At 40.8% G+C, this 14,125-nt stretch overlaps 1 protein-coding gene across 1 annotated transcript in view; it reads left to right on the top strand.

Moving 5' to 3' along the window:
* The window catches only part of KIAA0319L (KIAA0319 like), a 163,062-nt gene extending 151,732 nt beyond the window's left edge, over positions 1–11,330 (top strand). Inside the window, exon 22 of the mRNA XM_073615590.1 lies at positions 10,455–11,330. Within this exon, the coding sequence (XP_073471691.1) occupies positions 10,455–10,642 (188 nt within the window). The 3' untranslated portion in view covers positions 10,643–11,330. The remainder of the gene's footprint in view (positions 1–10,454) is intronic.
* The last annotated feature ends 2,795 nt before the right edge of the window (positions 11,331–14,125 follow it).

Genomic DNA, 14,125 nt, shown 5'->3' with positions numbered 1-14,125 from the left:
TCCAGTATTTTTTGATAACATACTGCATTCATCTTGCCAACAATTTTGACCAAATTTCCTGTGCCTTTGTAGCTCACACATCCCGAAAACATCAGCGATCCGCCTCTGTACCTTTCTTCATAGGCCTTGTTGACTTCTCTCCAAATGTAGTGCTTATGGTTGTGACCAAAAAGCTAAATTTTGGTCTCATCACTCCAAATGACTTTGTGCCAGAAGGTTTGAAGCTTGTCTCTGTGCTGTTTGGCGTATTGTAAGCGGGATACTTTGTGGTATTTGCGTAGTAATGGCTTTCTTCTGGTGACTCGACCATGCAGCCCATCTTTCTTCAAGTGCCTCCTTATTGTGCATCTTGAAACAGCCACACCACATGTTTTCAGAGAGTCCTGTATTTCACCTGAAGTTATTTGTGGGTTTTTCTTTGCATCCCGAACAATTTTCCTGGCAGTTGTGGCTGAAATTTTAGTTGGTCTACCTGACCGTGGTTTGGTTTCAACAGAACCCCTCATTTTCCACTTCTTGATTAGAGCTTGAACACCGCTGATTGGCATTCTCAATTCCTTGAATATCTTTTTATATCCCTTTCCTGTTTTATACAGTTCAACTACATTTTCCCGCAGATCCTTTGACAATTCTTTTGCTTTCCCCATGACTCAGAATCCAGAAACGTCAGTGCAGCACTGGATGAAAGAAGCAAGGGTCTGTCAGGAGTCCAGAAACTTATTGGCCTTTTTTTATACACACACATCTGTTTACAAGCAAACAGATCACAAACAGATCACAGGTGAGAATGGTTACCTTTTAATAGCCATTCAAACCCCTTTGTGTCAACTTGTGTGCATGTTATCAGGCCAAAATCACCAGGGTATGTAAACTTTTCATCGGGTTCATTTGGGTAGTTTCTGTTGTGATTATGATTTAAAAAGAGTAAACACAGTTGATTGTTAATAAATGGCTTCAGCCAAACACTAACCATGAGTGAAAGAAATGTTTTCATGTTATCATTCATATTCTCTGAAAAATGGCCAAGAAATCATAAATTCTGCCAGGGTATATAAACTTATGAGCACAACTGTATATCACTTTATTTTATTTACAATATATAGGATTTTTTTATGTGGGCATTTTGAACTCGCCGCTACTCTTTTTTTTGCTTTTAGAAGTACAGATGCATCTTATTGCAGAAAAGACATTGCAAACAAGAGCCTGCCTGCCTGCTCGCTGTCTTGAACAGCAGAACTTTAGTTCAGTTTTTAAGGCCTGGTTCACATTGCGTGGGCATAGTGGCCCATTTATTTTCTTGAAAATGCAGGGAAAAGGTCCCTGCTCCAAATTATAAAATGCAGCCTGCATGGTTCCCGGTGTGGGAAGCAGCTGCTGTGATCTCCAGTGTGTGTGAGTGCCATTAGCATTAGCACAAATGCGTTTTTCTGTGCGGGTGATTGCAGCTGCAGGAACGGGTGGGGACAAAGCCTAATACAGAAGACTACGAAAAATAGAAACTCTTCTTCCACTATCCCCTACCCTTTTTTTATAACCACTTCAGCTGTCACACCAGTACACCCCCTATGGACCAGAGCAGTTTTCAGGTTTCTGTGATAGACCTGTTCATTCGGCAGTAACTTTGTCAATACTTACTTTAAGATAATAAAGTAATGTATGTATTGTTTTTTTAGGGACAAACAAGGCTTTCTTTTTGTGATATTGCCTTGCAAAAACATTTTTTTGTATGCAATACTTAGACAAAAAAATATAATAACACTAAAAAAAAAACAATGTTTTTCGAACAGTGCTTAAAAAAAGTGTTACTATAGATAAAAACTATACATTTTACTATGCAATTTGTCTTGTTTAAAATGACAACAACATTATGATTCTGGTACAAGGCAATAAAGCACTTTTAGACCCCATACACACTATTAGATTTTCTGCAGATTTTTGTCTTCAGGTTTACCAAAACCATATAATATGAGGTCAAACCTTAAGAGTTTCAATTTGAATGCAATCAGGCAGGCCCTTGCACTACATGGTTTTGGTAAATCTGAAGACAAAAATCTGCAGAAAATCTAATAGTGTGTATGGGGTCTTAGTTTAATTATGCTCTCCCCTTTTTTTTTTTTTTTACACGTGACACTAAAGAAAATTAACAAACATAACAAATAAAAAATGTTTTTTTTCAAATATTAATGGATAATAAAAAAGCAAGAAAATAATAGTTGACAGGATAAGGGGAACAAGGAGTTAATTAGGACTGATTAGGGTAAACTATAGGGTTTACAAGTGGTTACTTTGAATATCTCTATTTCACATCTAAACAGTGTTAATAAACACTGAGCTAGATGACCTTTTCACAGCATGTGTACTTAGATAAAGATGCTTTTTGCGTGAGCAGTATGCCCAATGTCTTCCACTTAAAATAAAGAATCTTTCTATATTTTCTCCCTATAACAGAAGAAATTATTTTTATTCAGGATAGCAGCAGAGCTGTATAAACCTGTTAAATCTTGGTCCTTTATTGAATATCCACTCGCCCTCCGAAAGGTTTTACCCCATATATGACCTGGCTATTTTTTGCTGTGCTACTCTGACAATTGCAATGCCATGCCTCACTGTACGCAAATTAAATTTATATCATTTTTTCACACAAATAGATCTTTGTCTTGGTGGTATTTGATCACCACTGTTTTTTTGGGGGGGGGCTGTAAACGATAAAAGACTGAAAATTTGGAAAAATACAAAACAATATTTTTTACTTTCTGCTATAAAACAAATCCAATACATTAAAAAAAAAAAAATCTAATTTCCTCATGAATTTAGTCCAAACTGTACTCTGCTACATGTCTTTGGTAAAAAACAAAAATCCCAATAAGTGTATATTATTTGGTTTGCATGACAGTTATAGCAGCTACATATTATGGTATATATACTGGAATTTGTATATTTTTTTTGTTTTACTAGTAATGGCGGTAATCAGTGACTTATAGTGGGACTGTGATAGTGTGGCGGGAAATCTGACACTGTCAGACGCTGGCTGGGTGGTACACTAACTGACTTGGACAGCAATAGTGACACTAATACAGTGATCAGTGCTAATACACAACCTGCCTGGAGTTTGCATGTTCTCCCTGTGCCTGCGTGGGTTTCCTCCGGGTACTCCGGTTTCCTCCCACACTCCAAAGACATGCTGGTAGGTTAATTGGATCCTGTCTAAATTGTCCCTAGTATGTATGAATGTGTGTTAGGGACCTTAGATTGTAAGCTCCTTGAGGGTAGGGACTGATGTGAATGTACAATGTATATGTAAAGCGCTGCGTAAATTGATGGCGCTATATAAGTAACTGAAATAAATAAAATAAAAATAAATATTATACACGGTCACTGTACTAATGACACTGGCTGGGAAGAGGTTACCATCTAGGAGCGATCAAGGGGTTAACTGTGTGCCTAACAATGCGTGTAATATGTGCTGCTTTTACTAAGCGATCTTGTTTTTTTCTCTGCTTTGTCGGGGGAACAAAGCTCTGTGTTTACAACACAGAGCTCTCTTCCATGAACGACAAAACCTATCGGTAGATCCCGGCGATCAGTCATTGGCCAGCACCCGCTGATCAGCTTGTGATGTAATAAATTACAGCACAGCCGGGGCGGCGGGCGCGCTCCTCATCCGGAAGCACTGATTACATATCAGATACACGAACCTGCGCACAGCAGCCACTCTGCTGCAGTATATGTATGTGGGGCGGTCGCTAGGCGAATATATATGCTGCCCGTAAACATTTTAAGAATCAGAAGTTCTTTCATAGTACCTCATTATCATCTTATAGCCAACAGGTATTAGGCCAGAAAAACACATAGCAGATTTCTTTCCTGCAACCACAGGTTGCAGGAAAGAAATTAGCTTGATTCCCAAATTGATCAATCGATCAATTGTTACATTTAGCCTGCCCATACACGGTTCACATCTCTGCCATTTCCTGCTGAACCGGCCGAGATTCTAACTATGTGTGGCCTGCCTTCATAACAACTGTACTTCATTCTACAATAGTTATTAACCACTTCAGCCCCGGAAGGATTTACCCCCTTCCTGACCAGAGCACTTTTTACAATTTGGCACTGCGTCGCTTTAACTGCTAATTGCGCGGTCATGCAATGCTGTACCCAAACTAAATTTGCGTCCTTTTCTTCCCACAAATAGAGATTTCGTTTGATGGTATTTGATCACCTCTGCCGTTTTTATTTTTTGCGTTATACACGGAAAAAGACCGAAAATTTTGAAAAAAACTGATATTTTCTACTTTTTGTTCTAAAAAAAATCCAATAAACTCAATTTTAGTCATACATTTAGGCCAAAATGTATTCGGCCACATGTCTTTGGTAAAAGAAATGTCAATAAGTATATATTTATTGGTTTGCGCAAAAGTTATAGCACCTACAAACTAGGGTACATTTTCTGGAATTTACACAGCCTTTAATTTATGACTGCCTATGTCGTTTCTTGAGGTGCTAAAATGGCAGGGCAGTACAAAACCCCCACAAATGACCCCATTTTGGAAAGTAGACACCCCAAGGAAATTGCTGAGAGGCATGTTGAGCCCATTGAATAATCATTTTGTTTGTCCCAAGTGATTGAATAATGCCAAAAAAAAAAAATTACAAAAAGTTGTCACTAAATGATATATTGCTCACACAGGCCATGGGCATATGTCGAATTGCACCCCAAAATACATTTAGCTGCTTCTCCTGAGTATGGGGATACCACATGTGTGGGACTTTTTGGGAGCCTAGCCGCGTACGGGGCCCCGAAAACCAAGCACCGCCTTCAGGATTTCTAAGGGCGTACATTTTTGATTTTACTCCTCACTACCTATCACAGTTTTGAAGGCCATAAAATGCCCAGATGGCACAAAACCCCCCCAAATGACCCCATTTTGGAAAGTAGACACCCCAAGCTATTTGCTGAGAGGCATGTTGAGTCCATGGAATATTTTATATTTTGACACAAGTTGCGGGAAAGTGACAATTTTTTTTTTTTTTTGCACAAAGTTGTCACTAAATGATATATTGCTCACACAGGCCATGGGCATATGTGGAATTGCACCCCAAAATACATTTAGCTGCTTCTCCTGAGTATGGGGATACCACATGTGTGGGACTTTTTAGGAGCCTAGCCGCGTACAGGGCCCCGAAAACCAATCACCGCCTTCAGGATTTCTAAGGGTGTAAATTTTTGATTTCACTCTTCACTGCCTATCACAGTTTCGGAGGCCATGGAATGCCCAGGTGGCACAAACCCCCCCCAAATGACCCCATTTTGGAAAGTAGACACCCCAAGCTATTTGCTGAGAGGCATGGTGAGTATTTTGCAGCTCTCATTTGTTTTTGAAAATGAAGAAAAACAAGAAAAAAAATGTTTTTTTTCTTTTTTTAATTTTCAAAACTTTGTGACAAAAAGTGAGGTCTGCAAAATACTCACTATACCGCTCAGCAAATAGCTTGGGGTGTCTACTTTCCAAAATGGGGTCATTTGGGGGGGTTTGTGCCACCTGGGCATTCCATGGCCTCCGAAACTGTGATAGGCAGTGAAGAGTGAAATCAAAAATTTACGCCCTTAGAAAGCCTGAAGGCGGTGCTTGGTTTTCGGGGTCCCGTGCGCGGCTAGGCTCCCAAAAAGTCCCACACATGTGGTATCCCCATACTCAGGAGAAGCAACAGAATGTATTTTGGGGTGTAATTTCACATATCCCCATGGCATGTTTGAGCAATATATCATTTAGTGACAACTTTGTGCAAAAAAAAAAAATTTGTCTCTTTCCCGCAACTTGTGTCACAATATAAAATATTCCATGGACTCGACATGCCTCTCATCAAATAGCTTGGGGTGTCTACTTTCCAAAATGGGGTCATTTGGGGGGGTTTTGAACTGTCCTGGCATTTTATGCACAACATTTAGAAGCTTATGTCACACATCACCCACTCTTCTAACCACTTGAAGACAAAGCCCTTTCTGACACTTTTTGATTACATGAAAAAATTTTTTTTTTTTGCAAGAAAATTACTTTGAACCCCCAAACATTATATATTTTTTTAAAGCAAATGCCCTACAGATTAAAATGGTGGGTGTTTCATTTTTTTTTTCACACAATATTTGTGCAGCGACTTTTCAAACGCATTTTTTGGGGAAAAAACACACTTTTTTAAATTTTAATGCACTAAAACACACTATATTGCCCAAATGTTTGATGAAATAAAAAAGATGATCTTAGGCCGAGTACATGGATACCAAACATGACATGCTTTAAAATTGCGCACAAACATGCAGTGGCAACAAAATATATACATTTTTAAAAGCCTTTAAAAGCCTTTACAGGTTACCACTTTAGATTTACAGAGGAGGTCTACTGCTAAAATTACTGCCCTCGATCTGACCGTCGCGGTGATACCTCACATGCATGGTGCAATTGCTGTTTACATTTGACGCCAGACCAACGCTTGCGTTCGCCTTAGCGTTAGCAGGGGGGACAGGGGTGCTTTTTTTTTTTTTTTTTTTTTTTTTTTTTTTTTCTTTATTATTTTTTTGCTTTTTTATCTTATTTTAAACTGTTCCTTTCATTTTTTTTTTTTAATCATTTTTATTGTTATCTCAGGGAATGTAAATATCCCCTATGATAGCAATAGGTAGTGACAGGTACTCTTTTTTGAAAAAATTGGGGTCTATTAGACCCTAGATTTCTCCTCTGCCCTCAAAGCATCTGACCACACCAAGATCGGTGTGATAAAATGCTTCCCCAATTTCCCAATGGCGCTATTTAAATCCGGCGAAATCTAAGTCATAAAATGCTCGTAGCTTCCGGTTTCTTAGGCCATAGAGATGTTTGGAGCCACTCTGGTCTCTGATCAGCTCTATGGTCAGCTGGCTGAATCACCGGCTGCATTCTCAGGTTCCCTGTTGAGACAGGAGAGCCAGAGAAAAACATGGAAGACGGTGGGGGGGGGCATTCTCTCCCACTGCTTGTAAAAGCAGTCTAGAGGCTAATTAGCCACTAGGATTGCTTTTACATGAAAGCCGACCGCTGGCTGAAAAGAATGATACCAATATGATACCTAAACCTGCAAGCATCATTCTGGTATAACCACTCAAAGTCGTGAATGGCGTACCTGAAGACAAAAAAATGGTTAACAATAAAGCACAGTAAACGGTAAAGTATAAAAAATTGCATACCTGAAAAGCAAACATGATAAAACATAATAACAATAAAACATTGCAGAATAGAATACAGTAAAAAAGAGCAGAACAATAGAGAGAATAGAGAGAGAGAGAGAACAATAAAACGACAACTATTATTTTTTATTTTATATTTTTGTTTGTGTTTTTTTTTTTACACTTTTTTTGTAACTGTAACTTTTATAACTGTAACCGGTTCCAGGTTCGGGTCTCTCAAAATGCGATGGCATCTTGGGAGACCCTCTGAAAGTGTGCCTAGTCTGTGCAATGCTGTACCCGACGCTAATACTCAACTAGTGAATGGTAGCGTTCAAAACATTCACCAATGCAAAAACCAGGATTGTCAGGACAGGAGGGACAATAATAGCGGGTGTCACGCCTATATCCGCGCTTGCTGCAGACACGACATCTTTTTTGGGGGGGTTCGTTGGGTAGGTTGGGTAGGGGTACTCGGGAGGACATAAAGAAAATGCCTCTCATGCAGCCGACTGCATTTGGTTGGGGATGTGAATGGGGGAAGTACGGGCGCTGCAGAAGTGGTGGGTTCCCAATTAGGATTGGCGAATGCAGCAGGAAGGGCATTATGGGCACGACAGGCCTGTGTTTGTCTTCTTCTTGGTGGCAGCGGGACACTACTTGTGCTTGCCACCTCACCAGCTTGAACTGCACTTATGGGACTCGCCACGTCACCAAGTGTTACTGCAGTGCTGGTTTGACTACGACCGAGGTGTACTAGGCCGCTGGTGCTTGCCAGTTCACCAAAACGCTACCAAAAAAACTGTTAGCGATCGCAGGGATCAGGCCTGACTCTGCGAACGCTGCAGTTATGTGTTTAGTGTTTTGTAAGTGACAGTGATCGATCGATACTGCACTTGGGTGGGCTGGGCTGGGCCGGGTGGAGGGGCAAAACGCAGGTGCTAGCAGGTATCTGGGCTGATCCCGCTAACACTGCGTTTTTGGGAACCCTAAACTGCTGGGGACGCTAGTATAGATCTGATCGGATCAGATATTGATGCGTTCAGGTACTATACCACTAAGGGAAGCGTATGCTGCGTGCGTGGGTGTTAGCGGTACTGGCGCTAATCTGACGCTGCCTGGGGGCGACGCATATCACCGCCGGGCGATCAGGGGGCTAAATCTTTATTCGGTAATAAACGACGGGTGCCCTGACACTATAAAAAATAAACAAACTATCCAGTGTCACCCGCAACGGTTATACGGTGATCAGTGGTGAAAGGGTTAACTAGGGGGCAATCAAGGGGTTAAAACATTTATTAGGTAGTATATGGGGGTCCCTGTCGCTATAAAACGCTGACAGCGAACCTAAATATTTACTTCCCTAGCTATCGTCACCAGCGACACTAATGCAGCGATCAGAAAAATGATCGCTTAGCGACACTGGTGACAGGGGGTGATCAAGGGGTTAAAACTTTATTAGGGGGGGTTAGGGGGGTACCCTAGACCTAAAGGGGGCTAACCCTAACTGACCTAACACTGTAACTGTCACAAACTGACACCAATACAGTAATCAGAGAAAAAAAAAAAAAACCTGCTTGGTGTCAGTTTGTGACGGGGGGGGGGGGTGATTGGGGGGGGGATCGGGGGGGGATCAGGGTGTTTTGTGTGCCTGGCATGTTCTACTGTGTGTGTGTGTGTTGTGCACTCACATTACAGTCTTCTCTCCTCGGCGCCGGAACGGAAAATGCCGAGGAGAGATGACATAATTTCCTCTGCCTCTGTGTACAATACAGAGGCAGGGAAATGATCCCATTGGCTGGGAGCGATCGCGAGGGGGGGGCCACGAATGGATGGCCTCCCCCTCACCACCGATCGCCGGGGGAGATTTGCCGACCGCCGCAGGCACCGGGGGGGGGTCCGATCGGACCCCCCACCCGCGGGCAGGCAAGGACGTACCTGTAAGTCCTTTTGCCTGCCCGTGCCGCTCTGAGGACGTATATGTTCGTGTGGCGGTCGGCAACTGGTTAAAGTAGTAACAGTTACAGTATTTTAAGGCTTGGTTGAACATAAAATGCTAGGAAGCATGTTCATTTTTTAACACTTTGATGGTTATAAATATATTCATTGCTCACAGCTATTTAAGGCTGGCCATACATTATACAATTTTCCTATTTAATTTCCTTTAGATTAATCCTTTGACTATGTAATGCAAGGGCCTGTCTGATTGTATACTAATTGAAAGTGTTTAGGTTTGACCTCATATTATATGGTTTTGGTAAATCTAAAGGAAAGTTGTACAAGAAATTTGTATAATGTATGGCCAGTCTAAGGCCTTGTACACACGGTTCAATTGTTGGATGACTGAGCGTCTGATTTTTGTCAAATGTGTGCATGTGTGCAGGATTTTGTCTAGCATACTAACTATCCGCAAATTGTCGTTTGACAAACACAAACGTGGTGACGTACTAAGAGTATAAAGAGGAAGTTAATTTCTCAAGCGCCACCCTTTGGGCCCCTTATGCTAATTTCGTGTTAGTAGAAGTTAGTAGAATTTTGGTGAGCGTTGATTCGCGATTTTCAGATCGTACAAAACAAATGCCATTTAATATATGTTTGGCATAACTACATCAGTATCACCAGCAAAGCAGCTTCATTATTATGCCATTAAAGAAGATGAGAATGTGCGCTGCATTTCGACATTTCATCAGCTGTTGCTTCACGAATGGTAATTCTAGATTACGAACGGTAGTTTACAAGATCAAACTCTGTCGGCTCGTTCTTTGATTCCGAGCATGCGTGTTTGTACTTTCAACTTTTTTGTGATGATTTCTGTATGGACCATCCAAAAATCAGATGTTGAGTTCACATCCGACAAAAATGTTATAGTCTGCATATCCAGCTTTTGTCTGACGAAAAAGTCAAATCTGTCGAAAGCACCGTACTAAAGACCTGAAAATCTGCAGACAGCTCGTCTTACAAATTTTCCCTTCTGATTTTCGTATCGTGTGTACAATGCCTCAGTGTTAGAAGCAAGGATTGAATATCAGTAACTATTTTATAGGCCTAGAAGTAGCAAGTGTTTTTATTTTTCCTACTGCAGTGTCAGCATTGGACCAGGATACTTTGGGTGCACTTTAATTATATTGCTGTATAATTTCATTTGTTTTGTTTTATGTCTATATGTACGTTTTACTGCAGGGAACCAACAAGATAGTTTATATTCTTTGCTTTTGGTCAAACCATTTAACCTTTTCTTCTTTTTTTTTTACCTCAACAGGCATAAAAATGAAATCTCCAGTTCAAAATACAAGTTTGATGCATTCTGAATCTGAGATAGACAGCGATGACAATGCTTACACCTGGTCAGATCGAGAGAAGGGAAAACTGCTCCGGCCTCAGAATGGTTCTTTGCGTAATGGACAAGCCTCTCACAAAAACAAAAACCAAAGAGAGGAATTATTATAGCTGAAGTGCTATAATCTTATTTTCCGCCCAGGAATTTATTTCATCTGTGCAGCAGTTAAAGCTGCTGAACTGTCCTTTTCACCACTGCTGGTTTACTTTGTGGACAAAGCTGCTACCTTGAACTGCTTTTAAATAAATGGATATTTTAGTAGATTTACCAACTATTTTGCTCTTCTGAGAGAACTGAGGCTGAACATACTTGAACTGATTTGTTTTTCAATGGGAAATACTACTGGATTTATTCTGAACATATTTTTTTTACTAATTTAAGGAGTTTTTTCTGTACATGATCTTGGGGAAACAACTCCCAGGAATGAGCCACACTGTTAAATTTACACCACTTTAAATGCACTACTCTGCCAGTTTTCTGATGGCATTGAAGGATAAAATGTGAAATGCACTGGGCATTTTCTGTAGCCCGATCTCTGAGCTGTGTTTTTGTTTTCCTTTCTCTACAGCAAATGTTTTTCCCTATATTTAATGACATATTTTTTCCAAAAAGGGTGACATTGATTTCTATGTGTTCACAAATCCTGGCCATCTACAAAGGAAATGTACATCAAAAGGAAAAAAACTTGTTGCAAACCTGTTTTGAGGGGAGAAGATGTGAGAAACAAAAAAAAAAATAATGGTGTTCAATAAAGTCAAACACTGAATAAAAACATTTATAAATCTTACTACATCAAAAGTTAAAGGTTTTTCTTGGCTGTGAGCACACATCTAAAACTATACCAGTACATGTACTAAATACAATACAATACAGAACGAAAGCTCTTATTAGGACAAAAAAAGTAGAACTCTGCCAGTCTATGGATATTCAAATGAACTTCTTTGTAATAAGCAGAAAATAATTACTAACTTATGTAGCTGTATGCACTGAGAAGCAATTCGTCCTCAAATTTTACAGCAAAAACACTTTCATTTATCTTACGGCCCCATTTACACCTGTGTGGTCCAATGGGGTACATTAAAGTATGCACGTTATATCATATATTAAGGAAGCCCACAACAGACCTATAATCAGACCTGCACAATTTTGCCAACCCAGAGCACTACAAAACATGATAGGACATTACCATGCATTGCTTTAGTGAGCGATGGTTTCCCCAAAGATGGATGAATTACCACAACCTATAGGTGTAAAGCCGGCCTCCGGAAGTTTGGAGACAGCAGAGTGCTGAGACTCAACTTTAACAACTTCACTGTTTTTGCTGTGAAATGTAAGAGTTAACTGCTCCACATTTCCGGCAGCTACAGAGGTCAGTGTGGGTTTGTGGTAAAGTTTATTTACTGCTGTGTGAATACATGGCCACAGTTTTGCTTTAAAATGTAAACAATGTAAGGATAGTATTCCATTAAAACTGGGATTTTGGAAATTCTTGATTAGACAACAAGAACAAAGCTTTCTCTGAATGGTATGAGGTGAAGATTATGACATCATCGCATCTTCCATCCACCTCACCCAAACAGACTATTTAAAAAAAAATCCAAGGTGTTTTGTAAATGGCAGCAGTGCCGAGGGAATGACCCCCCCCTGTGGGCAGTGTACAGTGGGGCAACCGCTTGGCACAAAACTGGGAAGATTGCTTCATTCATGGTAGTAGCGCCGGCTACTACAGTAATTGTCAGCTTCCACAGCATTTCCTTAGGTATGAGATATGCATATTTGGCCCTTGCTGGACCAGTGTAAGTATGCAATTAAGATCATATCTGGAGTTCAGCTTTAGTTAGGAGAGGTGATTCTTGCTAAAAAAAAAAAGCAATGCACAGTGGCAAAGCCAAACATTGGGTCTTGTGGGCCCTAAGGACTGAACCCCACCGAGGCTGCATTTGGCAGTTTCTCACCACACCACTTACTTTCCTGGCACAATGGTACCAGCATACTCATGGGTAAGCTCTGCCACCTCTTGCCTCATAAGGCTGACAACCCAATAAGTTTAAACCCCACCCAACTGCCCGCATTCTTTTCCCTGTCCTTGCTGCTCACCGTAACCAACATGAGTCTTTTTTCTTTTGCCCTTGCGTCTGCCCCTCCCCTGGTCAAAGTTCCTATTGTACAGCTCCTAAATGTGGCTTTATATGGGGATCCCGAATTTGATGGTCTTGGGGTCAAGTACAAGATTCCCTTACTTAGCAGATGTCAGCTACCAATTATCCAAAGGCGGGCAAATCATGTAATTTTACCTTTAATCTTGTTCCTGTGATTTTAGTCCTCCTGTGAAGCATTTGGGCAAGTTGCATTCTGTTCTGATGAAGCTGAACCTCCCATTTCCTACACACCCTTTCTTGCTTTATTTTGGGCAAGGAGACAGCCTGGTATATTAGGAAAGCAGGATGGCTGCCTCCACCAAGATTACATCATATTGGTGCCAATATAGTTACCGCTTATTTTCAGTTATTAGTTTTTTGTCATTTGCCCATTAGCTTTCTATCAAGCCACTTTAACCCTCTTTAGCTAAGGGTTAATGGTATATTATGTTGCGGTAACCCTAGTTCTTCACCAGTACACATTGGGTTAATAGCTGTGACTCTAAGCTGGCTCAGCCCACAGTGGGTATAAATGTACACCATCTCCATGGCACTACATGGTCTGGTAAAGAACCCTAAGAGCTTTGAAACACGTAAACCACACCCATCTGCTTCCGGTTCTGATGATGGTGACGTCGCATACGGTACAGCGTTATTTTGCATTCCAGCTTGGTTCATGGGACTTCCTAGTGTACACATAGCAACGGATCATCCTGTTAGCTGCATGCATAGTGTCCTCTCACCCTACTGACAGCAGATTACATCGGAGTGGGTTACTAACACATGGAGATGTGCCTTGTATGACACACCAAATGTGAGTTGCCAGTTGTCTATCCAATAAAATGTTTTATGCTACTGCATTTAGTCTGGCGCCCTCTGCTGTCCTATTTGCTTTTTTCAGAGATCACGTCACTCTTTAGAAGAGCAGCCTTGGATATGTGTAGAATGCAATCAGCAATGCATAGACTCATACTTGGACTTTTTTATTGCCACCAAGGATTTTAGATGTTTGGACTATACTATTTAAGTGACATTCATTGGTTTTATTTGTGGAGTAGCAGGGGATCTCAAAAATGCGCCATTTGCTTGTTTTTTGTGTTTATGCCTAGGGGAAGCATTCTGTGACTAGGACCAGGACAAGGTAGAAGTGACCACCCTAGTTGGACAGTCCAGGAGTTCATGCAGGCTCTGCCTGCTAACCAAATGCCAGCAGAACCTATAGTCAAATGCCAGCAGAACCTAAAGTCAGAAGAATTGTCTTCAGTGGGCTTCAATTGGGTGACTGTGCAGCATTTTATTAAAACCACCAATTGCAATGAGCTGGTAAGGGCATCAACAAAGTCCAGAAAATAATATCCACAGTTGAAAAAGGAGTTTGTCCCTCTTTTCCTCTGAGGGTCCATGCATACTAGAAGGCTGAAAAAATGGCAGAACATCTGTCAGAAAAAGCATAAA

This window comes from Aquarana catesbeiana, linkage group LG02 (genome assembly GCF_042186555.1).
Source record: "Aquarana catesbeiana isolate 2022-GZ linkage group LG02, ASM4218655v1, whole genome shotgun sequence".
NCBI lineage: Eukaryota > Metazoa > Chordata > Amphibia > Anura > Ranidae > Aquarana > Aquarana catesbeiana.
The sequence above is the reverse complement of the archived record's forward strand: the minus strand, read 5'-3'. Positions and strand labels throughout refer to the sequence as shown.